The sequence below is a fragment of the Ambystoma mexicanum genome, chromosome 2p (assembly GCF_040938575.1).
Source record: "Ambystoma mexicanum isolate Mex_15411 chromosome 2p, UKY_AmexF1_1, whole genome shotgun sequence".
Taxonomy (NCBI): Eukaryota; Metazoa; Chordata; class Amphibia; order Caudata; family Ambystomatidae; genus Ambystoma; species Ambystoma mexicanum.
Genome location: NC_090923.1, coordinates 951,802,785 through 951,828,740, shown reverse-complemented (window position 1 = coordinate 951,828,740; position 25,956 = coordinate 951,802,785). Strand labels below are relative to the sequence as shown.

The 25,956-nt window shown below is 44.7% G+C and overlaps 1 protein-coding gene across 3 annotated transcripts in view; it reads right to left on the bottom strand.

Annotated features, from left to right (window-relative positions):
- Positions 1-7,918: 7,918 nt before the first annotated feature.
- Positions 7,919-25,956, bottom strand: part of SCYL1 (SCY1 like pseudokinase 1) — an 846,426-nt gene continuing 828,388 nt past the window's right edge. Inside the window, exon 17 of one of the 3 annotated variants that reach the window (XM_069644735.1) lies at positions 7,919-8,874. In XM_069644735.1, coding sequence (XP_069500836.1) covers positions 8,750-8,874 — 125 coding nt within the window. In that variant the 3' untranslated portion in view covers positions 7,919-8,749. The remainder of the gene's footprint in view (positions 8,875-25,956) is intronic. The other 2 variants (XM_069644734.1, XM_069644736.1) reach the window with 2 other exon arrangements.

Genomic DNA, 25,956 nt, shown 5'->3' with positions numbered 1-25,956 from the left:
TCGGGTGGAGAAGCCCGAGGGGGGGTGATGACGGGATGTCCGTTGTGTCATCGCCGCCGTCGTCGTCCGTCCCCGTCGCTGTATCCGTCGCCGTATCCTCTCTAGGGTCCGGTGAGGGGGATGAGGGGTCCACAGGTCTCGCGGGCACGAAGTGAGGAGCCGGGTGGACTCTCCTCCGCTTGTTCGGAGGGCTTCCCAACGGGCCTGGTTCTGGATCCTGCGTCAGGGTCCGTGGTAATCTCATCCTTATCCCAGTACATAAGGATTGGATCGCCAACAAAATGGCCGCCGAGCTATCCTGGGGCTCGGGTAATGGCTGTGACGGACGGGATGGCCGCTCCACTGGACCCTCTTCGTCGCTATCTTCGATCACATCAGCGGGGACCGTCCCCTGGGATCGAACCTTCTCCAACTTCTCGTTGAGGCCTGTGAACCTCTCGTTGAGGCTCTTCCTGGTTTCCACCAGATCCTCCTCAGAGGCTGATTCCGAGTCTGTAATGGCCACCGCCCCCCCCCCTCCTTTTCCGCTGGGGACTTCACGGGGGTCTTAACGATGGGCTGGAAGGAGGATTCCCTCCACGGTGGCAGGGATACTCTGGGCACAGAGGCTATTTCCACTGGCGTAGTCTCAGCCGGCTTCGCCAGGGTCGCAGCGACCACTTCGATAGAGGCCTTTGCCGGCTGGATCAAAGCCCTCACCACCTTAGGTGCATCCTGGGCCTTCGCCTTGGGGGGAGGGTCAGCGCCTCGCTCCCCTTCGGGTCCCTTCGAGATCGACTCGGGCCGCTCCAGCAGCTTACCCGAGTTCTCGGACTTCCTCTTCCCCGAACCAGAGCGCTGGCTCGTGGTTGAACGTGCCGGGGAAGTCGTGCCCTGCCTGGCAGCCGAAGAGCCCGACCTTTCGGCGCTCCCAGTGCCCGCGGACTCGCAGTGCTTGGCCTTCTGTTGGGCCCCCGTCGCCAGGGCGCCCTCACAGGACTTAGAAGCCCGCTCAGACTTTTTCTTCGCCTTCTCACCTGCGGTGCCCTTCTCCAGCCAGGTGGCGAGGTGGGAACGACGATCTTGTTTGGTCCGTTCTGAAAGGTTCTTGCAGAACGCACAGTCCTTCTCCACGTGCGTCTTGTCCTCATGAAGGCAGTAGAGACATCGCGAATGCTCGTCGTCCTTGAAAACATTTTGTAATCCGCATCCAGGGCAGCATCTGAACAGCTTGGATCAGGGCGTCGAGCTTCCCTTGTCCTGGGCCATGTCCATTGAGGTAGGCCGCAGATCTTCCGGAATCCTCCAAGAAGCGTAAACTCGACGAAAACTTCACCCTTGAGGGGCATAGAAGAATTCCGAAACGGGCCCCCGTTATCGGAAGTAGAAACAGTGGAGCTTGAGGCTCGATTAAACCGAAAAAATTTGAAAATCTCCTGAAAAAGCGCGAAAACGCAGCAAAAACTCGAGAGCTAAAGCACGAGGACTCCCAACACTTGAGCGTGCGGTAAAAATATGAGGATGGCTGCCAGAGGCGGGGCTTAGGGAGAGGGCAGTCATTGGCTGGGGGCAGTATGACCCAGAGATCAGTGATTGGTTACTACTAAGAAAGACAGATCAGAAACAAAACTGATACTGATTTTTTCTTTACTGAGGATTCCCAGCCTGACGATGCGGAATATTCATGAGCATGTGAATCCATGCCAGACCCCATGCTGGAGAACAAATGTTATAAATAAATAAGTTAAATTGGTTGTGTATTTTTGGGAGGAAGCAGGCTGTAGGTATTACTAGTTGTTTGATGAGCATGTATGCTTTTTCCTCATCCGTTAATCCCCGTCTGTGCCATCCGGTGATTTGTTCCTCCAATTGTTGCATTATCAAATTTTTTGGTTTTCCTTGACATTTTTTATAGCATTGAGGGGTTTCCATGCCATTGTAACGTAATCCTCTCTGTCCATTATTACGATATTACCCCCCTTGTTCGCCTCTTTTACTACAATTGTTCTGTCTCTGGTTAAGTCTTTAAGTATTCTGTACTCTTCTTTCGTCAAGTTTCCCTTGAATTTCTTGTCTTTATTTCGCCGTTGCCTCTCTGAGGTTTTGTTAATGTTTTCTGGTGACGCGGTACCAATTTCAATGTTGGTTTTAATTCTGCCATGGACAATCTGATACCACTCGTATTTCTTGTAAGGTATTTCCAATTTGAAATGTGTCTGGTTCCTCCAGTGATCTGAACAGGAGTATGTTCTAAATGTCTTCAATGGCTAGGCTGCTCTTCTCAATTTGAATTTTAGATCTGTAAGGTCTAGCGAAAATCTATTTGAGTTTCCCTAAGCAAGTCGAAGGATGGCTATTTTGTGTAGAAATACTAAACAAAAATTGCAAAAGAACAGCCTATTTGGGTATAAACAAATATCGTTTGATTGACGTAATTTTCTAAGAAAATAAAGGGGACAAATAAATTTAGGCTACCAAGCAAATAAAAATGCAGACACTGCATTGGGTTTCATATTAAGAAAAGGTTTGTCCCGTTTGGGAAAATAGAAAATAACCCAGGGACTAGTTTTATGGAACAAAGTACATAGTAGGAATTGCATATATGCATTAGGTTTCATATTAAGAAAAGATTTGGCTAGTTTGGGAAAAATAGAAAATAGCCCAGGGACTAGGTTTATGGAACAAGGCATGTAGTGGTAATTGCTTTTATTAGTATAAGCAGCAGGGCTTAATTATTCCTTTATACACGCAGGTTATGCCTAGAGATCAAAGGATTGTAAGGCTAACACAATTTGGGTAAACGTAACTGCCGATCACAAACATGCAATACTTTCCCATAAGATGGCGACCGGAGTGTGACTATGGAAAGTGAAGAGGGGTAAACACGGTATCCCATGGCAAAGCTAAACACAATAGGGTGTACCAGTCAGCCACTAGAGTCTGATACAAGAGCCACACACAGGGACACAGCACCTTCGGGTTACTTTTTGAATGACGGGTGAGTTTACTGTATGTAAATGAGAGGGGAAACCATGTCGATCGGAATGCATTCAACTGTTATGGGAGAGGAACAATGTAATCCTTAAAGGTTTCGCTCAATGGGAATACACAGCGGAGGCTGCATTGGTTAAAGTTGCAACTATACAGACACCCACATGGAGACATATTACTGTTCATACGTAAAATTCATACGTAGGATTTCGCCCAACCTAAGACTACTGCGGATCACGGTACATCTCCAAAATATAGAGACGAGTGTTCAAGAAGGCGCGGAACACCCGCATTTAAATTAAATGCAATAGCGGGTTGCAAAAAATGGATGATCCATAGACAAACGTTCAAAGGAATAGGAAATACGTATATGGGGAACATGGGATAGATAAATACCGAATGGGATTGTGAGCTTATAGTGATTGTGAAAGACAATTGTTTTATAGGTGGGATTATCCCAGTGAAATGCAACCATTAATGAACTGAATAAGAAAACATTCGCAATACGGTAAGACATTATATTGTCTAAGTGCATTAATAGAATTTGGAGACAGAGGATGCACAATAAAAGTGTTTGCATAAGAATCAAAGCAAATTGACCACAGGAACGATGTTACAGTATGCATGAAGTGAGACAAGCTTCCTACTTGTTGTTCTAATATACTCAATAGAAATATGGTGGTAGAGAAGAATATAAGGAAACATGAGGACAATGTATATACACAAATTATGAATGACAATAACCAAAACTGGAAATGTGGATTATGACATATGAGTTAGCAAATGTTAAAGGGGTGAACCAAGTAATAACCGATGTACAGCCTCGCGTATTTTTTATGTTTAGATTTGGGAGCAGTACGGCATGAGGTTTTAAATGTTTAAAAGGTTGTACTATCTATGAACGCATAACTCATATGGTGTTTTCTTTTGGTTGTTTGTTTTCTGTTTTTTGTACTTAACCCTAAATATCCTCCCTTTCACCACTCCATCTCTGTCATGAATCAAATGCACATAGATGTATCTTTATAAAAACGAATGCCCGGATTTGAAAAAGGCCCGAGATGCCGAAACACGTTTAATCAAAGAGGGCCTTTGCACAGTAGTGGAACTATATGATTAAAGCTTGAAAGTGAATCTGAAATTCAGTGTGGCGCAGCTCATTTTGAGGGACGACAAACTCAAATGTACCCAACCAATCCAACACATCAAGCATTGGATCATACACACTCACCACCTCCCTTGGCTGGCAAGGTTTCTTGGGATCATCAGACTGAGAAGACCCTGAAAAGGAAGCAGAGTCAAGGGACATGTTTTTCATCTCGTATTCATGTTGCATTTCCCTTTCCCTTCTCTCTTTGACCTCATACTGAATAGTAGTTTCCTGAATTTAAGTTCTATTTTCATTATTTCAAAAGGGGGGTTTGTCAGACCCTTGAAGACCCTCCCCACCTTCTGATCCATTAGGCAGATTAGAACTAAGCTCCAAACTTTCATCCTCAGAATTCTGTTCCATATCAATGTTGGGAATAGTGGTTACAGGCCTACTCCCAAGCTTTTGGTGATTTAACAACCTTTGAATTAACTAATTTGGTCTTCCATTACAACCCAAGCGCCTTGGTTTACACAATTCTTTCAGTTGGTTTACTGTAAGTGAGGCAAGGACCTGTTCATTAAAAGTATCAATTTCCATATGTTATAAGTTACTTGCCTCTAGTGGAGCTAGCCTCATGGACGGTTTTCTTGGACACAAGTATAACCAATAGTCAATGTAATCTACGCTACACCAATCCCACCGCCTGCCACCAGTGTGAGGTATGTTTTTCTAAAGCCCAACTGGTGTGTGACTTCATAAGACTTATCTCTTGATACTAGGGACCCAACTCTTAATATAGGCCTGTACTACACAAGTCAGTAGTGGCTGAGCAGCCAGACTCATCTTAGAAGGGAGTTATGTAAGCTGTAGAGCAGCACAAAGAAATCAGTTCATACAGATACCCAGGTAAATACTTAAAGTTAAATTAAAATATATTTATATATACACAAGTCACACCAGCAAGACTAAAATGCAGCAACTAATAACAGGTGATTCACTTTTCATATAGTTTTCATATCCAGCGCTCAGTGACGTCAGTAAAAGCACTTGTAAGTATCACCATTGCATAATTGAGTATGGAGGGAAATAAAGGTCAGACAAAACACAGCTAGCAACTGTTAATAACAAGTACACTCTTCCAGAGGGATATAGGCAGTCTGTTTCCTGGCAATAAAAGGGTTCACAATTAAAACCTATGGAGGACCCAGCATTGCCAAAGCCAGTAGGATCAAGAGGGACCTTTGGGAAACCAGCACAGCGAAAGTCAAATGGACAGTTACAGTTCTGATGAAGATCGTCAGAGGAAAAGTTAGTCAGTGGTTCATGAAGAATACACAGGCGCTCAAGGGGAGCTTTCCTGATAACACACAGGCTGTTAGGCCTGCACAGGAGTTGAGATCAACTCTCACTTGAAGAATACAGCACTTCCCATGTCAGGAAGCACCGAAAATGGCACAAGGTAATTACAAACCCAGTCCCCACAGTACCTTGAAAATGAAGAAGAAATTGTAGCTGGCTTCCTTCTAGGTGCAACATTGCAGACCCTTATTCCTGCTCCTTGGTCGTGGTGATGAAAGGGGGGACCTGTGGCGGGCACCTGCGGCAGCACTCTTTTTCCCAGCACCAACAAGAAATGAATATCGCCAGTTGGATTCTCTTCGATTACTCGGTCCCGAACTCTGGTGAGAGTACTTTTTGTCCTCCAGGACAGCCAGCTGCCCAGTTAGAACTGGTTTCAGCCAGGCTTACCTACAAAGGGGAGATGTGTTTGGCTCCTCCCTCACTTCCTACCTTCTCAGACGCACTGGGGACTGGGAGGGATTCAGGGCTGAAGCCTGCCACAGGCAAAACTGACAAAGGACTCAAATCTACTCTAAAAGGATAGAAGAAAAGCCCAGAAGGAACTGACAAACGTAAAATGGAGAAAAAGGAAGACAGGGGCATTTTGAGAAAATGGTCACCCATGGGTGCTGTACTGCAGCTGAGAAATCTGCATGCTAATAACCTGCACAAGAGGTAGTAAAAAGTAACCACTGCCACCAGCCATTTAAGTTAGTCAGTGTAACCAAAGGTTACATGAGGAGTTGCAGAAGGACTTCCAGTGTAACCCCACAGCACCCCACATAGGGTGGTGTGTGCTGGACCCACAAAAGAAAAGGTATGTAAGATAACAGTTATCTTACTATTCTTGGGAACTGTAGTTCTCACAAGAAAATGTATTTAAACATTAAGAGAAGTCATAGGGACTGCCCAGTGACACTGCACAAAGGGTGCCACCAAGTAAAAAGCAGATGCCTGTATTAGTTATAGGGAGCTTACCAGACTCTCTAAAACAGTAAGAATAAAAAAATCCCAGTCAGAGGAAAAAAAATGCGTGAGGGGTAAAAGGTTCCACTCAATCAGGAGATTAAAATAAAAAAAGTCCAAAGTCCAGCAAAAGTGCTGGGGTTCTCTCAGCTTAAAGGGAATTAGCACAGAAAATGACCATTCTCCCTAACAATGCATTTCCCCTTTCCATTGTACACTTTAGGATTCATTAACCACTGCTGTCCTTAAGTGTTAATTAGTCTATCCTCTAATCATAAGGCTGTGTTCCAAATACATCCGACAGCACCCACCGACATTTTCTCTCATCTTACTGCTTACAATGAATCAAGATAGGTCTTTCTGTTGCTACTTTACTTTCCATTGTGTGGCTGTCAGGCAGTGATATTACATGTGAAATAAAATATATGCCACAGTGGAGCAACATGTTATAGTTGTCCACACCATGTTTGCGGGGAAGCTGTTGTGTGCAAGGTCGTTTAGAGGAAAGGACCTATGTGCATGCTGCAGCATTCCAAGAGAGGGCAATCTGCGCTCAGTGGGAGAGAATACAGGTTTAGGTGAGATTTGTTTACCTTTTGTGGGCCTCACTTTCTGATTTGAACATAGGAGTGTTTTGGAAATTGAGCAGGCTGCTCCAAATTTTCAAAGATCCCAGGGCACAGACGCCTCATATGTCTCAGAAGGAAGGAGTTTGTGAACTTCATGGAAACCTTGGAGAGAGAGACTGTAGACATGCTGTTTGATAAGAAACTAGATGCTCTTTCATAAACAGTTGATGCAGTATATAAAGTCCTGGTGAGGATTGCCGAGAATTTGCATTCTTTGTTTCCTCACAGGGTGGGGGAAGATGAAAGGGGGCAGGAATTCAGCTGGAGACTTTGACTTTCCTCCTTCTAAAACCCCCATTAATAGAAAACACAGCTTGCAAGTTGGAGCAGTGTGCAGCATTCCTTTTCTATGCCTACTAGCCCCAGAGCAAAGCCTGCTACAGGCACAATATAGATTCGCTAGACAGGAGGAGGCGGAAAAGCCGATGGTTTGCCCCCGTGCTATCCTTTATGCTAAATGAGCTGTAAATTAAAGTAGTATTTATTTCAGGTCTCAGATCATAAAATACCTTCTACTGAGTGCTTTTAATGGCCAGGTACTTGCCAGTCGTGAGTACCTGCACTTCTATTTGAAAGACACAGTGCCTGCACTTCTCAGCAGGGAGCCAATTATTTTAATGGAGGAGTACCCAGCACTTCTCAACAATAGGCAGGTACACGTGGGATAAGGGAGTACTTGCACTCCTGTGTTTCCATTTCAATTAGTTATTATACTAGCCCCATACTCAGTTTGTTACTGCGATCCAAATACTAAATTATGTTTGAACTGAATTCAGACATTTGTACAGTCGTCAATGAAACTCCTACACACCTGTGATCTAAAACACTTCACACACATTTACCATAAACCACGCTCCATATTCCGAAAGCCCACCCACTTCACCCGTATATGACCGTAAAGAGCAGAAGCTTTGTCCAATTCAGTTTTAGAAATCGATGTATTACTGCACTGATTATATACAAGACATTCTTCCTCATAAAATTGTTTACAGAACAGAGTATGCAAAAAAATCTTTAAAAAAGAAATTTACAAGAGCATGAAAAGGTTTTACAGACGAACAAACATACTAACCATGTGTACAGAATAAATACCCTACCTTAAAAGGCTCTTCTTCCTGGATCTCCTCTCTGCCTGAAACTATTCCTCACAGTAAAAGTAAGGTCTGTCCTTCCCCCACCTGCCCATACTTCCAACTACTGTTCGATCCCACCCATCTAAAACGGGGAACAGAAAGTAAGTCGACTGTGTATACCCTAGAAGCAACGATGATGGAAGACAAAGGTCTCGTTTTGGTGGCACAAAAAAGTAATTGGGTGGTTTGTAAAAGTCACAGTTCTTCGTGCACAGTTGAAAGGCCAGAGGTCACTGCTTTCTAGTGCTGATTGCATTGTCACTGCAGCAGGAAAGGGGGTGGCAGTGACGCCTGAGAATTCAGCATCAACAATCCAGCTAAGGAGCTGACTGGGGAATGCTACTCCATGCCATTACGCACACAAAACGCATACTGTCAGAAGTAGACACATTTTATCATTATCTTTTATAGCTCCACCTAATGGAACAACCTCTGTGCACATTGGAAGGGAATTACTCCTCACCAAAGGGAAATGGGACGAAATAAAAATAAGTCTTTAATGTCGGCAAGTCAATAACATCTATCCAATTGGACCAATTCTCCTGTGCATTTGTCCAATGTTATGTTATCTGAAAATGTTTCATGTCCGAGGCCTTGTGGAATTGGCCTTGTAGTGCTCAGTCCAGCTTCCGGGCACCAAGCTTCATGGGACCCCGTGCTGCCTTCTTCTCTGCCCTTTTGGCCTCCATCTCCTTTTTCCTCTCTTCCCGCTTCTTGCGTGCCTGCTCAGCTTTGCTCATAGCTGTAAAATAAAGAAGAAAAAGAGAATGCTTGTGAGGAGTTGTTCATAAGGTGGCTATTATAGAGAGCCCTGGGAGCTTTCTTCTTAACACTAACATAAATGTTAAAAACAGAGATGCTTTGTGTCGGAACAATAGCCATGGCCTCTAAATCAAGAGAAACGCATGGACTTTTACTTAAAAATACCTCAGAGATTGCACAAAGATAAAAGGCTAATAACCAATGCTTCAAACAAACCTTTTTTTTCCTTGAAATGGCTTTACTTTTTACGAGAATAAGCTGTACTAACATCTTTCTTATTCTGAACATTTTAACATGGGAAAACGTTCAACTTACTCACTACTGCAATTATCGTGGCACTTTCATGCCCACTATCATTGGCAGTAGGGAAGGTTAACTGGCATATGAGATGGGCCCCCAAACACCCAGGCCCAACCCCCACAACGCCCAATTAGCCCCAAGCACACCAGTCCCTTTCTCCACCCACAGATTGGTCAAAAGAATGCTTCCCTGTACTACGGAGTGACTGAGTTTGGCAAGTGAAGGGCTATGAGGTATCCCGTGAGACTATACCCCTTCCCATCAAAGTGCCCAGATGCAAGTTAGAATGATGTGTTTTTAAAATTGTGGTTTGATTTGTATATACACCTTGCACAAGTACAATATACAAATCCACTTAAAATATGTATAAATAAGTATATATCAATATTATTTAAAATGTCTATTTTTCATGAATAATCCAGTGTACATTTATTTAATAGATAGAAAAAGAACAGGAGAACAACTATAGAAAGAACCAAAAAATTCAAGAAAAGGAAAAGATGATTATCAATATCCAGCCAAACTTTAACTGCCTTAACGAAAGTCTCCCTTCTTTTTCTCCAAATATTTTATTTAACAAATCTAACCACTGCCATTTTGAGAGGTGTATATTGTCCACTTACGATTCAGGTCCAAAAAGTCTTTGTTTGAATGCTGGCTATAACCTTGCAAAATATGTTTCACTTACTTATTAGAGAGAACTAAATTCAATAAATACATGCTTTAGAGGCCCTACAGAGAGCTGCGTCCGACATGAGTTGTCTAACTTTCATTGTACACTTTGTGTAGTTCCGGGACCACACTGTGACCATACACATTGAGTGAGAAAGAAGTTGTGTGTGAGAACTAGGCTCTATTCTTTATGAATACGCTCCAACTTCAGAGTTGGGACCATTTCTAGCCTCCCTGTGTTCAGTGGATGAGAGAGGATAACCCATAGCTTGGCAACAGGTGGTCTCCTACTGGTGGACATTCAAGGGCAACAGTTGAAGACAATTGGGTGGTTAAGGTACAATACAACACACATATACCATTCGATAATGGAATGTAATATATAGTTTTTTTTTGTACAAAGGTAAGTAATGTATTGCAGGTTACTTGTAAGTACACTTTATGACGAAGAGCCTTTGGCCTTGGGAGGTTGTGACCCTCGAAGTCAGAGTCACTGGATATGTCTGAAGTCCTGTGGATTCTCAGTGGTCCAAGTCTGGTGATTAGTATCCCGGGTAAGGTAAAGCAAAGTGATCCTATGCTGCACAAACCTCAACCATTTAGGTGGCCTCTCAGTGCATGTTTCTGGAAGAAAAATGGCATGGTGATGGGTGCATGCCAGAAGTGCCAGAGTCCTGTGTGCCAGTATGTTCCATCAATGGTTCTGCTGGTGAAGACAAGGAGCTTCAACCAAGTAGAATTGTCTGTTTAAGCTAGGATAGAGTGCAGCAGAGCCGCTCACAGCCCGAACAGGAAGATGTGGTCAGTGGTCAGCAATCACTCGAGTTAAGAATTACACTTCTTGGAATTCCGGATATACTTTCACAATTCCTGGCTCCCTTATGTTCTGTAAAGATGAGCCTTGGGGCCAATTCATTCATGGTGATCAGGGGGTTCCAGTGCTCGCGCCTCTTTGTGGGTGATTTGGGCAGGGATGAGCAGCAGTGCTTCTTCTTGGAACAAGGATCTTTAAGGCTTGAAACCCAGGTGTGGCTGCACACATTAAATGAGTCCCTCTAGTCTCTTGAAAAGTCGGAGGTACGCAACACTCTGGCAATGCTTTGCCATAAAACTGGTCTTTGCAAGGTGAAGCAACACTTCATTATGGTCTTATTCTGGTTGTAATATGCTCACGCTCTGGGAAACATCCCAGGGTTAGGCAAGTAAGGGTGCAAAGTCCCAGGTTCAACAGGAATATTTGCACCAAAGTGCAAACCGTTTACAATCAGAAGGTAGAATTCTATTGCGCAGTTGGTGGCCACCCAATCACTAGTAGTTTCCACATAAAGATTTTTATTGGCTTCTTCCCGGGCTTTCACTCAAGATATGGATTTAGCTCAGAAATACCAGACATTGTTCAGGTATCAGGATAGATCTGGTCTTGGCTCCCCTATATGCACCCCTCCAACACAAGCAGACACGCTAACCAAATATGGCTTCTTAAGTTTCATTTTACACAAGGTTTAGCCGAGCAACTGACATCTTGTAGGGCCATCCCTCAGAAAACAAGCTGAATCCCAGAAAGTAACTTCTCTGCGTCTCAACTTCTCTGAGCCACACCTAGGTTACTTTTCAAAAGGTATCCGGTGTCATTATGGCACCCTAACCCCGAGAGGCCAATGGTCTTTTAAGGCACACACCACAGTGTTGCGTCCTGGATAAGGCCATGTGTTAGACTGAAAGTCCTAAACTGCGACTCACAGCTAGCCCCCTAATAGTCCTGCCTTTTCCCCCACAGTTTGCACCCTTTGGTTCCAGTGAGTTCCTATCCAGGTCCTCAAATACGATTCATCGCAATACATGCGTGCCTGGGAGTCTTTGAGACTCTCAGGCCAGTGTGCTCCCAAGTGTGAGAAACCAAAACTTGTCTCACCCACTAGTCCTCAGGGACTTGTCATCCAGGTGGCTACGACATGGCCATCGCTTTTGGATCAAGTTCCTGGGGATGGCCCAGTGCGGGAGGATCACCTGGGTGAGGGGTCTTAAAGGAGAGGGGGCGAGGCAGCCAATGGGGAGATGTAGTATTCCTCCTCTTTTGTACATCCAGCCCCTCCAATTTTTTAGGATCCGATGTCCCAACTGCCCCTCCCCCCTTTCTGCACAAATACTAGGCCGAGGAAGAAGGCGACTAATAGTAACAAGACTAAAGCTTATACATCGTAATGGACATGTCCCACTAATCGGGTCAGGCACTTGACTTTAAGTGCATAAACTTGATTCCGATTAGCTCTCCTCACACAGATAAAAGGTGGAACCTAGAGATGCACTCTGAGCAATGTGAAACATGAGTATGAGCAGGATTTCCAGGGAGAAGGTGAACCTACTGGAGAAGAGCGACAGACCAAGGGACGATAGCAGCAGGTCAAAAGCCCCAAGAGTTCCCTACATGAGATTGTTGCCTCCACAAGGCCGCAAAAGACACGTGGAGAAGGCCAGATCCCAATATTGAAGACTGCATTGTGTTTCAAGGACGACCGCAAACCTACCGGGTGAACAACAGAGTTGGGGAGGCGAGGCCAAGCCTGTGGTACTAACCTTGATCCGTGAATTGGAAATCGAAAAAGCAGAAAGAACCGCACACAGCCGGTGAGTTGGCAAGTGACCTGAGAAACCGGTGTGTGCTAAGAAAGATTGAAGTTTGCAACAATATATCGCAAATGAAGGCTGCACACGTGTGAATGAGACGTGAAGAAAGGCATATACCTTTTTCCAAACCCCTCATAGTTAATCAAGGTTTTACAAATTGTATATTTTGTGTCAGTGTCATACTTGCGAAACCATGCCCCCCCCTACACAAGGTACCCTATTGTTTGTTTTCCCCAGCAAGTCCCCATGCTTAGCTCCTTATGAATCTCACTTGCTGGTGTCAGCTGTCTGTTAAGCGCATGTTGCTACAGCCATTTTTTGCCCTTCAGATTGTGATTCACACTCAGAGCTGGGTTTAAGGATGTACGTTATAAAACTGAATCCCAAAAGCTCGAATTACAAAATTGCAAAGCCCACTTGTTTGCATTTTGTAATTAAAGCTTTTGGGATCTTTTTCTGTCCCCCGCTTGGCATTTAATATATACGGGGGACACCCCTGCAACCCCCGCAGGCAATAATACTGAACTAAGTGGGTGGGGAACACCCCCGCAACCTCCGCTCCCCTTGTTCGGTATTATGGGCTTCGATCTTTTCCACCAGGCCGAATGCACACTAAATGTGCTTTCAGCCCCCCCCCCCCGCACCTCCCTCTGTATTTTGGGGTAAACCCTGGTTTAGATGTTCATTTACACTCCACAACAAGGCTCTGTGCCTGGTAAGCATGACAATAAATGTGTGCCATATAGGATCATGTCATTACAGGGACTACAAGATGGAAGCATAGGACAGCCATGAATGGATCTAGCTGAACGTACAAAAGGGTGCATGGGATTCATTTTTCAGTCCATACACGAGTGGCTGCTCAGGAAGAATCCAAAAGGGTTCAAATGTGGAATGACCCCAATTGGATGGCCGCCGAATATTTGAATTGAGCAGTGTGCCTGATAGGGGGATGGACGTCCATCTAGGCCGCAGTTCTGTATACATATAGGGGTATCTGCACCATACTTTTCAACGCTGGGACCTGTCTTGATGCAGCTGCAAGAGGGGCTTATCAAAGGAAGATACAAGGCTCTGCTCCTGCAATCTACAATCCGAAGACCACGAACAGGTGGAACAGGGACACGTCAGACTTCTTTCCAGGACCAGAGGGAACTACACCAGCGGTCCCTTCTCCCATACTCAATGGGCACATACATGTTACCTACCACCATGATTCTGCTTTTTATTATATATATATAGCACTTGCTAGCCATTTAACAGGAAGCAGCTGGGTGTGTGGACCTTTGCAGCAGAGTTAGGGTCCCATTCACAAAATAACTCAAAGGATCATTTTACTTGCTTTGGTACCACTGGACCATTACCGCCTGCACTGCTTTGTCCACATAGGCACAAACTGTATCTGCATCAATCACGAACAACTTCAAACCAGCAACGTTGGCCAGGGGGTTGCTGCTTGCAGACTCTTACCTTCACAAATGGACCACAACTTTGACACCTCCTTTGTTCTCCTACCAGTTTGCTGCTTGGGTTTGTGGGATACTGAACAGCATTGTGCCCATAGAAAACTATTTGGCACTTGCTGAGCACAATAGTAGCTCGTGCCGACCGCTACTAGTTGGACAGCTGTGCTTTACCAAAGCATTGTGCTATTGATTTTGTATTGGAGGAAAGCAAGGGGATTTTAATTTCTAAAACCCTAACATTGAACTCTGTTTTAGTTCAAAGCACTGCTACAAAAGCGCATTCCTAAAAAGCTACTCAGCTGTAATGCTGCATTTTATTTCTGCTACGTAATGAGTATATTTGTGCAGATATATTGTGGACAGTCCTTTATTTCTTACCATTGTATGTTACTCTGTACCTTTTGCTCGTTTTCTGCTCCTGTGAGAGTATAGCATGGACTGCTCCGTCACATTCACCATTAGGTGAGCCAGGCAACACACACAGACGTTCTGGATTGGTCTTCCTAAACCCAGCACCAAAGTAAGCCTATGCAACATGGATGTGGACTTGTCCAGGAAACAGGTTGGTTAAGCAGCCGAAAAAAGAAAAAAAAGCTGCATGGCATCTTGCCAGGGGTACAGTTTGGACCTTTAGTACTCCCATTCAGTCCATGCCTAAGTCTGATATATGTAGTGCCACAAGAAATATTCTCTTGGAATACTCCCCACACACTGAAAATATATGTGTATGAATGTATAGTTAAAAGATCACTTAGAAGTGTGCACCCTGGGCCTAGTATGTAATTAATTATTTTTTAATTTCATTCAAATTGAAACAATTATTTTAGCAATACAACAATTCCAATGTGGATACATCTAAAAAAAGTACAAGAGATTCCTCCTCAAAAAAAGTTTAAAAAAGAGAAGAAAAAAAGTCCTAGATGTCTTAAATTATTTCAGATAGAAATTTGACTACTGCAATTACAAATTTAGTCTTACGTCCTTCCATCAGATTTCTCCACCAAACCTCTGAGTCAAGAATACGAAATTCAGCCAAAAGAGAACCATAGTGAACTGTTCGTGCCTCAATGCGTGCCGGGCAGAGAGTTATAAGATGTTTCAAAGTTTCTACCACGGAATCGTCTTTACGGTGGCGACATTGGTTCCCCTGTGATGGACCACAAATTGCCTGCATCTCGTTCATGGGGAGAAGGTTCAAAGTGTTCTCAAGAATTGATCTCTTCAATTCCCGTCAGGGAAATGTTTTAAATAGGCATACACTTTGTTTCATTTGCAGGGCTCTGGGGGCAGGTGGGCGACAGATTGATAACTAACTGCTGCCTCCAAAGTTGTAATCCAGTATTGCTCCTTATGTTTTTTCTTAATTCATTTTGGGTTAGTCACTAATCAATCAAGCGGGCCTCCAATCTCTGGCAGTTGACTAAACATTTTCAGTTTCCAGTTATTGAATATGGAATTCCGGGCAGCCATGAATTCCCTGTTCAGCATTTCCAGAATGGCTGGACGTGCAGGCATGAAACATTTCCTAAACAAGGCCAATCTGTTCCATTCCACAGTCATTTTTAATGACAAGAGCCCCAATTCCCTCTGGATGATTTGAATCGGTGTGGGCGAAGGAGCACCCAACACCTTTTTCCAGAATATGCTTTCCAGCCGTGACCATATGGACTCAGGAATATTTGGCATAGCCCCTGCTCCATGTGTCACGGCTGGGACAACTTTTGATTTATAGAAAAGTAGTACCAGCATTATTGAGAAGCGGCCAAACTTATGGTTTAGGGAACGCTTGACTTTTTAGTTTTTGCTCTTAGATGTGACACCATCGGGGCTTCTGATCTTAATTCACTTAACCACACACGCAGGTATTTGCAAGAGTGGAATTGGTGAATCCCCTCTCCGTCCAAACACCACGAGAAGTGATTTGTATTACCATAGCTCAGGATTTAAGTTTTCTCTTTGTTCATTTCAAGGCCGTTAGATTTAATATAACTTTGAAATGAGTCCAGTTGTCTTTGTAGAACTACAGGGGTCTGGTCGATTAAGACAACGTCGTCTGCGTACACTAAGCACAGTAGCTGGGGCTTTGCGGGGGGGCTGGGGGGAGGATTTTATTGACACGTTGGACTCTTTCATGTCTTCCAAGAAAAAATTCAAGTGGGCCGGAGCCATTGGGCACCCCTGTTTGACACCCTTCGAGGTGGTGATTCAACTGCACTCTTAATGTTGTATTGAAGTGCATTGCCTTTATAGGGTCTAGCAAGGCTATAGGGTAGTTTTTCGCTTTAAGTTTGGCCCATAATTTGTGACGGTCGATCTGGTCGAATGCCTGGACCAAGTCCACAAATGCCATAAAGATCTTTGGCTTGCTGTTACCTGTGCTGCCCTTCAGTAGATGGAATAGTAATATATTAACTGAAGTCCCCACTCCTTTACCGAAACCTGTTTGAAAGGGGTCGTAACAGCTTGCTTGTATGCACCAACTGTAGAAATGGTCCAGGATTATCGTACCATAGAGTTTCCCTGATTACGTCCAGGAGGGCACTAGGGCGTAGTTTTTAGGGTTCTCCCGCTCTCCTTTTTTGTAGATTGGGACCACTATCAGCCTCCTCCATGAGGTAGGGATTTAATGAGTAATGGTGACTTGAGTCATTAAGATGTATATAAAGCTAGCCCATTCTTCGAGGTGTTCTTTCAACATCTAGTTGGTCTACCCATCCGACTCAGGCACTCTCGAGCTGTTCAGCATTCAGATACGTTTTTCAATATCACTAGGGTCACTAGAAAAAACCCAAGGCTCGATCCCCTGGGCAGAAAGACTGGTTATAATGTTATTTGGTTCCACAGCATAAAGTTTTTCAAAATGATTGATCCAATAAGCGAAGCCAGCTGGACCAGTCCGTTCGTCATTGGACACCATCACCTCCGGTTTTATCAGTGTCCAAAAGGCACTCAGATCTCTGCCTGCTAACACCCTGAGCACTGTTTCAGAGTCGTTCTGATACATTAGCCGTCTGGGGGAAAATAGCCAATTTTTGTATCTTCTCTTTTCTGTAGGTGCAGTTTCTAAGCCCTTAGGTGAAGCAGATTTTCTAGCCACCCTGACCAGCCTCCTGCCCTCTTTTCCTCGCACACCAATTCCGATTTAAATATATGTTAATGATTAACAGACGGTTTTGTTTTTCTTGTGCATTTGATGGAATACTGTTCCAAGAGCGGAGTGTATTCTACTGTTGGACCTGCTACCTCAAGGTTCCCAGCACAGTGAGTTTCCTTAAGCCATTGTTGGATAGTTTTAAGTGGGACCCACCGTTACACACCTCGACTGCCGTGGACATCGTTTCCCAGTTATCCGATCTAGAAGCTGTCCATTCTAAAAGAAGCAGGTGGTGGTCACTGTTGGTTGTTTTTAATCACTTGAAACTTTATCACCAAAGGAAGGACGTTACTGGAGACAAAGATGTAATCAATCACAGATGAACGTTGCATGCTATCCCACGTCAGCTACGGGAGTATGTCACCTCTGGAATTGCCATTCAGCATGTGCATGTCTTCAGAGTCCATCAACGAGCTCCACATGGCCTCTCTAGTGTGCTGGGATTCCTCAAGAGTCACGCTTCGCCCGTGCGGATTGTCAATTGATTTGGTGTATTTAAATTTCCACATATGATGACATATTTGGTTTGTTGGTTTATATAAGTGTCTATCAGATCAGCAATCTGATCGATAAAGGCTTTGTTCGAGGCCAGCGCAGGATTCCAGTAGACATTAATTATAACTAATTTGATAGGTTTTCCTGCACTCGGAGGCTGATCCGGGTTCTCCCAGCAATGAAGAGTTCTTGTGACAGGAGGCTCGACGAGACCGTCTCTATTAGGTTTAATGATCTACCAGATTTGACAGCTGTTAAGAGGCCGGGAGACTGGAGCCCTTTTATTCCTTTGATGGCTGGGCTCGATGAGATTTCAAAACAGTCAGGGGATGGGGGTCTTTCTTAGCCAGGTTTCTTGTAGGCAGAGCAGATCGTAGTCACCCAAGTTTGTACCGCTGGGTTTGGTCAAATGAATAAAGCCATGGGTGTTCCAGGAGGCCAGTTTTAAGTGGGTGGTCATCTGTGAGCTTTTCACAATATGTGGTACCCGAGACGAAGGAGCTGGAAATCGACTGGCTGGCTAGAGTTTTCCTTGAAGTTGTAATGCTCTCTGCAACCATGACCAATCTGATGTTTTACTTCTTGTTGGTTGTACAGTTAAAAGCATTTTGATGCAATCTACTTGACGAGAAGGTAACTCTGGTTGGATTGTAATGTTCAACCTAGGCCTCACACCGATTGGTACCCTACCTGTTGATAATGGGTCAAGATAACTCACAGCTGGTGTTACCCTCTTTACGTCTCCTACAGTTTCTCTGTTTCCTATGGTAACAGCAGTTGAATGGTTCCTTTGCAAAGCCAGTTGTGGCGGTTGCACTGGCTCGAGCTCCAAAACACCTACGGTGGTCAAATCAAAGCCCAACATCAAAAGACATTCCGCAGATTCAGTCAGCATGTTTTTAACAACTGGAGATGTAATATGAAGGAAGATCGAGTCCATCCAGCGCTCGCCACCAAACTCAATGATCTTCAAATCCGCAGATGTCAGTTGCCTCAGGTTTGGGACACAATGTAGTAGTTCAAGTACTGTTCTGCAATTGAGAATGAGGTAATCATCCCGGTCAAGTATTCTCTCTAATTTGTGAGAGCATACATTCTTTTTTTTACCCATCCTCCTGGAGTTGATGAGATGTTGATGTCTAGTATCTGTTCGTCCCGCCTCGTATCTCCTTGAATTCATTCCTGCTCTTATTCTCTCACAAGAAGGGCGCTGCTCGTGGCAGTCGGCCTGATTAAATACTTGCTCAGCTACTTCTAGATTCTTTAAGTTCGACAATGAGGATGGAGCCTGGCCTGCGTGGGAACCAGGGTACGGGATCCCGTCTTCTGTTTCTAAACCAGTTTTTTTCTGAGGAGGCTGGTTGATAACGATTTCCCTTTTGTGTTGTTGATTGGCATTCAACCTTCTCCGACATTGTTGAGAAATGTGGGTGTGCCAGAGACGCCAGTAGGTGAACCTGGGAGATGAGACACCCCTGCCAACCTTATAGTGGGACCCACTGACTCCGTCTCAACTGGGTGACTACCAACTGTATCGTTCAATGACTGAGTGGAGAGATCCAATACAATTTGGAGCGATAGGGTCATTGACTTCAAGATGGGACCTTCTGCAGATGGGGTCAGGTTGCCCACCGGTAACACTCTGAGAACTATTGGTTTTAGGTTGAACTTTCCTTGGGCCCGGTTTGGGCACTCAACTCATGATGTTCTGATGTTGTGAGGGGGGGGAGCTTGGTTCTTAACTGGGTGTGTCCATACAGACTTTTCTGTCGACTCATTCCTGTTGCTCTAGCTAGTCTTCTGCGTAAAAATTGCAAGTGCCGGGCTGTCTGTAACTCTGCGGCATTCCTCCACCACTAAAATGTCCTGCAGAACTTGGTTCGGGCAAATGCAAGGCCCACTTCTGGTCCCGTTGATTCGGTTATCAATGATCCCAGCGATGTTTTTGAAATTTTACATGTTTGACCTCTTGTGTCAATTGTTAAGGCCACTGACTGAAAAGCACTCAACATCTGTAGATTTAGAACAACAGGCTTGTTGACTGCACTCTTTTTGTTGCTTCTTCATTTGCGATTGACAAGGGTGGTGCTCATCTGTAGTTCCGTTAAGAATGGACTGGTCTTGATTCGTCAGCAAGGAGCCTTCGCAAGACCTGGTCCGACTGTTGGCCGCCTGGGTAGCTTGATCAAGGACCAACTCAGTGGCCCCTACTCACATCAGATTTCGTCCTGGCTGTACCATGTCTGGAGTCAACGGAAAGCACCTTGTCTTATCCATTCTGTCAGGCACTGTTAGGCAAAGTTTGAATGCAGTACCCTCTGGGAACACTACAAACAACTATGACTACAGGTATAGGCAACCCAACCATTGGTATAAGCTTGTACTACAAAGTTTTCGTAGCATGTTGAGCAGCCAGGCTTATCTCAAGAGGGGAAATGTGACCAGTAGTGGAGTTACAAAGATTCACAGTTACAGATATTCAAATAAACTCTTGTACTCCAGGTTTCTTGCATAAACAATTATTAATTTATCAGTCAGTTATAAAGCCTTCTTCAGAAGCGAGCAATGGAATAGTAACACACAAATATACTTCAATACTGTACACTTTGAGTTTCTGAATCAGACAAGACCCTTTTGGGATGGCCCACAGTCACAGCCTACACCCACAGGTGACTTCAGTAACAAGGGTGTTGGGGACATTAATATCTTACCGTTGGCATTTAGAACACTCTTTAAAAAAGTTGCCAAAAGGCAAAGGTTAGAGACCACTAATTTCTTAAGCAGTGCAGATACTTTTAGAGTCACTAGAAGATTTATTCAATTCAATAGGCTGAGCCAACGTCAATGGGCAAATAAAGCACTTCTGGTAAGCAAATGGAAAAGTCTTTGCACAAGTTCTTAGGATTCTTTGATGAAAAGAAGAATCAAATGTAGGCCAACAAGCCGATTAGACTTGTGAGTTGTGGAAGTTACAAGCACTTCTACAGTAAGAGGTAGGTTGTCTTAGACTTGTGTTACAGTACCTTGGTAATGAAGAAAAGATGCAGCTGATGACTTCTGTTCCTGTGTAGCTCTGCAGATCTCACTGTTCCTGGGCCTCAGTCGTGGGAACAAGGGGAGGACGTCAGGGGACTCCTGCACTGCACTGGGAGTGTCAAAACCCGCAATCAGCAAACTTCACTTTCAGTGGCTGTTTCGCGTTTCAGCTACCGCAAATAGCAACAAAGCGGTTTCTGGCTGTCAAGGTGGACTGTCCTTGCTTCTGGGGTCCCGCACTCTGCTGAGGGGGCTCAGGTTTGGCCAGTCCGGTTCGTGGAAGTCCAGAGGATCTTCCAACAGCTTTAGGCCAGCTTAAAAGTAAAAAGTAACACACACAATCTGGTGTCCCTCTCCCTGGCTATACGGTTTCCTGCAACAACTCTGAGGAAATTCAACCAGCTCCGAGATGGGTGTCGAGGTGGCTTACTTTGGAGTTAATTGGTCCCACCAACTCAACAGGAGAAGTCGTCATTGCAGGGGCTTCTCTGTAGATGCAAACTTGGCGTTTCGGCACTGCAGCAGGGCTTCACCGAGCAAACCAACGGTCCAGGAGATACAGCAGGCGTCCTCTTCAAGCTCTTCTTCGGTTCCTTCATCCAGTGGTCGACTCTGCCTTGTAAGCCAAAAGAGTCGCCTTTTATTCAGTTCTCTCCCATTCATTCCAGCCTAGCTGTCCTTGCCGAACAGCCAGCCAGCCAATCACCACAGAGTGCATTTGGGTCTCCGAGGAGACTAAGCACAGGGAGTTTCGGGAACCTCCCTCACTTCCTGCCTACCCAAGACATTCAGGAGCCGGAGGACCATTTTGTCAAAGATGGCTCTGTGCCATTTATAAAAAGATGGCTCCTGCTGGTAAGCGTTAACGGAGCTGCGAACAGCCACGGTAAATGCAAACCATGGTAGTTCGAAACGAAACCACTGCCATCAGCCATTCTGTGAGGAAAGGGTAACATAAAAATGTTACATGAGCATTTAGACACAGGGGATACTAAGTAACCCCTCCAGCACCCTATTGTAAGATGGGGTGTGCTGGGCCTAGCAAGTACAATGCTAAGTAAAGTCAATTTCACTTTACTGCTCTGGGAAACAGTAGTTTATACCAGAGAAGGTATTTAAACCTTGGGAAATCTAAAAGACTTCCCTGTTCCACTGCACTGAAAGTGCTGTGTGACACATTGTAAAAGATGATGCCTACTGAGTTTGTCAGACTCCATAACCAAAAGAAACAGAGGTAAAATTCACATTTAAATACATGAGAGAGTGGGAAAAAGGATCTCACTTTCTCCGGGTTAAAATAATCAAGTCCTCAAAATCCAGCAAAGTTGCTGGGGGTTTCTAAGGTGGAGGCAATTAGCAACTTTTTGAGAATTCTCCCTAACGGGCACAAATGGAAAAGTCGAGGCAGGGTGCCACGAGGGCACCTCCTGAACCGCGACAATTTCCAGGGGTGGAACTTTATACCCTGTTGTTGCAGAAAAGACAGAATCCAAAGTGCAGCCCTTCTCAGAGGCGTTACGAGGACCCTGCCTCGGAGTCGCCATAATTTCATCTAACTAGATGTCGACCTATGCACAGCATGTGATCTAAGCAGATTCCACAAGCCTCAGAAATTAGGATACATGTACGAAATGTATATTGCCTATGTTTACAGGAACAGATTGTATAGAAGTACACCAATTTTGAGCATGAATTGTAATAGCATTAGTTGTAAGAGAACACAACTTGAAAGAGCATGTGCCTGTGTTGTAAGAGTGGGCGTCTGTATTGTAAGAATGTGCATGCGTGCCTGTGTGTAGTAGGTGCATGTTTGCGTCACAAGAGAATGCATGTGTGTAGTAACAGTGGCAGAGTGTCACAAGAGTGTGGTAGTTGCAATAACCACTGGCATCGTAAATCCCTTAAAGGGATGGTCTAGTAAAAAATGTTATTTAAAAAATAGATAGGCAACCTAAAAAAAAAAATACTAGCATTCTCTTTTTTAAAACTTCCTATGTAAAATTTTGAGCTATTCAAGCTAAAAATTCGCAAAAGCAAGCACATGGGCGCATCCATTTTGTGAAATGGAGGCCCTCCTGTGCTGGCTTTTGCTTTTGCGGCACTAATGAAGGAAAAGCCAGCCAGCTGTAGTAAACAAAAGCTACCGCTGGGTGGCTTTCCCTTCATTAGTGCTGTACGCGGAGGACGGGGACCGGAGACCAGAGCTGGAAAGCTGCAGCTGAATCTAGGTAAGTGCTATTTATTTTTTTTAACAAAATAAGCACTAGCTGTGTTTTTTTTTTCTAAGTTTTCCGGGCTGGAGGAGCCCGGAAAACTTAGAAATAAAACCGCAGCTTTAAAAACGTATTTATGTTTGCGGTCGCTTTTGAAGCGACCGCAAACATAAATACAACGTTACTGTGTTGGAAAACGCTGCGGTTTTTCTTTCCAAGTTTCTCAGGCTCCTCCGGCTCGGAGGAGCCTGAGAAACTCGGAAAGAAAAACCGCTGCGTTTTCCAACACAACCGCGTGTTTCTGCCTGCTGTGGCACCGGAGACCCAAAGTGAAAGCCACAGCAGGCAGAAACACAACGCGGTTATGTTTACATGCCGCATAGTGTTTCTACCTACAGCTGATTTCCCATTTGGGGCTCTCGGGCTCCCAGTGGGGAGCCCGAGAGACTCAAATGGGAAATGCTAAATGCTGCGTTGTGTCTGCCTAAATCTGCTTTCCCATTTGGGGCTCTCGGGCTCCCTGTGGGGAGCCCGAGAGCCCCAAATGGCAAAGCAGATTCAGGCAGAAACAACGCGGTTGTTTTCCGCAATGCCGCGTTGTTTCTGCCTGAATGCCTGCGAGCCGGAAGAGCCTGAGAAACTTGGAAAGAAAAACCGCAGCGTTTTCCAACACAATAACGTTGTATTTATGTTTGCGGTCGCTTCAAAAGCGACCGCAAACATAAATACAATGTTTTTAAAGCTGCGGTTTTATTTCTAAGTTTTCCGGGCTCCTCCAGCCCGGAAAACTTAGAAAAAAAAAACGCAGCTAGTGCTTATTTTTTTAAAAAATAAATAGCAATTACCGAGATTCAGCTGCAGCTTTCCTGCTCTGGTCTCCAGTCCCCGTCCTCCGCCTACAGCACTTATGAAGGGAAAGCCACCCAGCGGTAGCTTTTGTTTACTACAGCTGGCTGGCTTTTCCTTCATTAGTGCCGCAAAAGCAAAAGCCAGCACAGGAGGGCCTCCATTTCACAAAATGGATGCGCCCATGTGCTTGCTTTTGCGAATTTTGAGCTTGAATAGCTCAACATTTTACATAGGAAGTTTTAAAAAAGAGAATGCTAGTATTTTTTTTTTATGTTGCCTATCTATTTTTTATATAAATCTTCCTGTGAAGATTCTACTTTGGAATTGGTGACCTTTGGGCACAAGGCCCCAAACTATTTTAGGTTTGGACTTTACAAGAGCTAGGGAAGCTGGTCTATGATTATCCTGAAGTGTTCTTTCTAATGCATAGGAGTACTTACCTGTGTTTCGCTGGTCACTGAATGAAATGCTATTCTATTTCTCCTAAGGATGAATGTATATGGGATACATTACTCATCGTAATCGTATTTCTGATGAATGTATCTGCTTAGACTCACATGCTGTGCATAGGCCAACATCTAGTGGAAGCTGTGGAGTATTACAGTTTGTTTTTCGAAACTCGAAAATGGGCGTCGACACAGGGCGTGCCAGTAATACTATCCCTAGTGTGCCGTCCACTGTACCCATGATCCCTCACGCGTGTAGAACCCTCAGATTGTATTTTTTCTGGCATGAGGAGTAGCGCGAGTACAGATAATCCAAGCAGATAGATAGATAGATAAGACTACAAGCATCCATGCGCCTTCTCTCCGAGGGGAGGAAGGGTGGGTCACATGTGAATCTAAGCAGATACAAGCATCAGAAATACGATTACGGTGAGTAATGTATCCCTTCTGAGGCTTGTGGAATCTGCTTAGATCACATGCTGTGCATAGATTAGCGAGCAGTGTTAGAAGAAGGAGGTGGGATGTGAAAAGGGTCATGAGCAAACAGCGCTTGTCCCACTTGAGTATCTGCCTTGGAATGAGTGTCAATGCAGTAGTGCTGAGTAAAAGTGTGAATAGAGTTCCATGTAGCTGCTTTGCAAATGTTATCAAGGGGTACACATTTGCAATGAAAGCCAGAGTGGCCCCAATGCCTCTCGTAGAGTGGGCTCTTGGCGTAAAAGGCAGAGTCTTCTCAGAAAGGGAGTAACATAGCTGAATACAATTGACTATCCACTTGGAGATGGCACCTTTATAGACGCGATCTCCCTCTCTGTCTGTAGCTTCGGAGACAAACAGTTGGTCTGTTTTTCTTAGCGGTGTGGTCTTGTCTACATAGTAGAGGACCGCTCTTCGCACATCTAGAGAGTGTGTAGTTTCACTTCAGTAGAGCTTTTGGGTTCTTGGAAGAAGGCCGGAAGCTCGATGGACTGGCTAACGTGGAATTTAGAAATGAACTTCGGTTAGAACCTAGGGTGTGTTCGTAGAACCAGTTTATCCTTATGAACAGTAAAGAAAGAAAGGATCCTGCACTGACAGGGCCTGAATTTCACTGACCCTTCTTATGGATGTAATGGCTACCAAGAAGGCAGTTTTATAGGTCAGGTGTTTGAGACTGGCTTTATGCATGGGTTCAAAGGGAGGCCCCATGAGCTTAGCAAGCACCACATTAAGGTCCCATCCAGGTGGTGGGTTTGAAATTGGAGGGTGGAGTCTCTTTACCCCTTCCATGAAGGCTTTAACCACTGGTACTTTCCACCACGAAACCTTGTTATGGGAGGTGGTGTATGCTGACAGCGCCGCCATGTGTACCTTTAGTGAATTAAACACCAACCCTGCATCCAGCAGGTGGAGCATATAGGTGACAATATTGGAAGGAGTGCAATCAACCGGGTTGATTTGCTTATTCTGGCACCAAATAACTAATCTCTTCCATTTATCAAAAGAATAGTGCCTCGTGTTTGGTTTCCTAGATTCCTTTAGGATGTCCATGCACCTCTGTGGTAAGTTGAGATGTCCAAACTCTATGACTTCAGGGGCCATGCTGCCAAGTTCATTGAGCTGGGTTGAGGATGCACTGTTTGACCTTGGTGCTGGGATATTAGATTGTGCCAGCACGGGAGTCCGATGGGTTCGCACGCTGCTAGTCTGCACAGGTGTGGGATCCACGGTTGTCTCGCCCACATGGGAGCAACTAGGATGAGCGTCATCTATTCCCTGTGCATCTTGTTGACCACTTTCATCATGAGAGGAGTTGGTGGAAAAGCG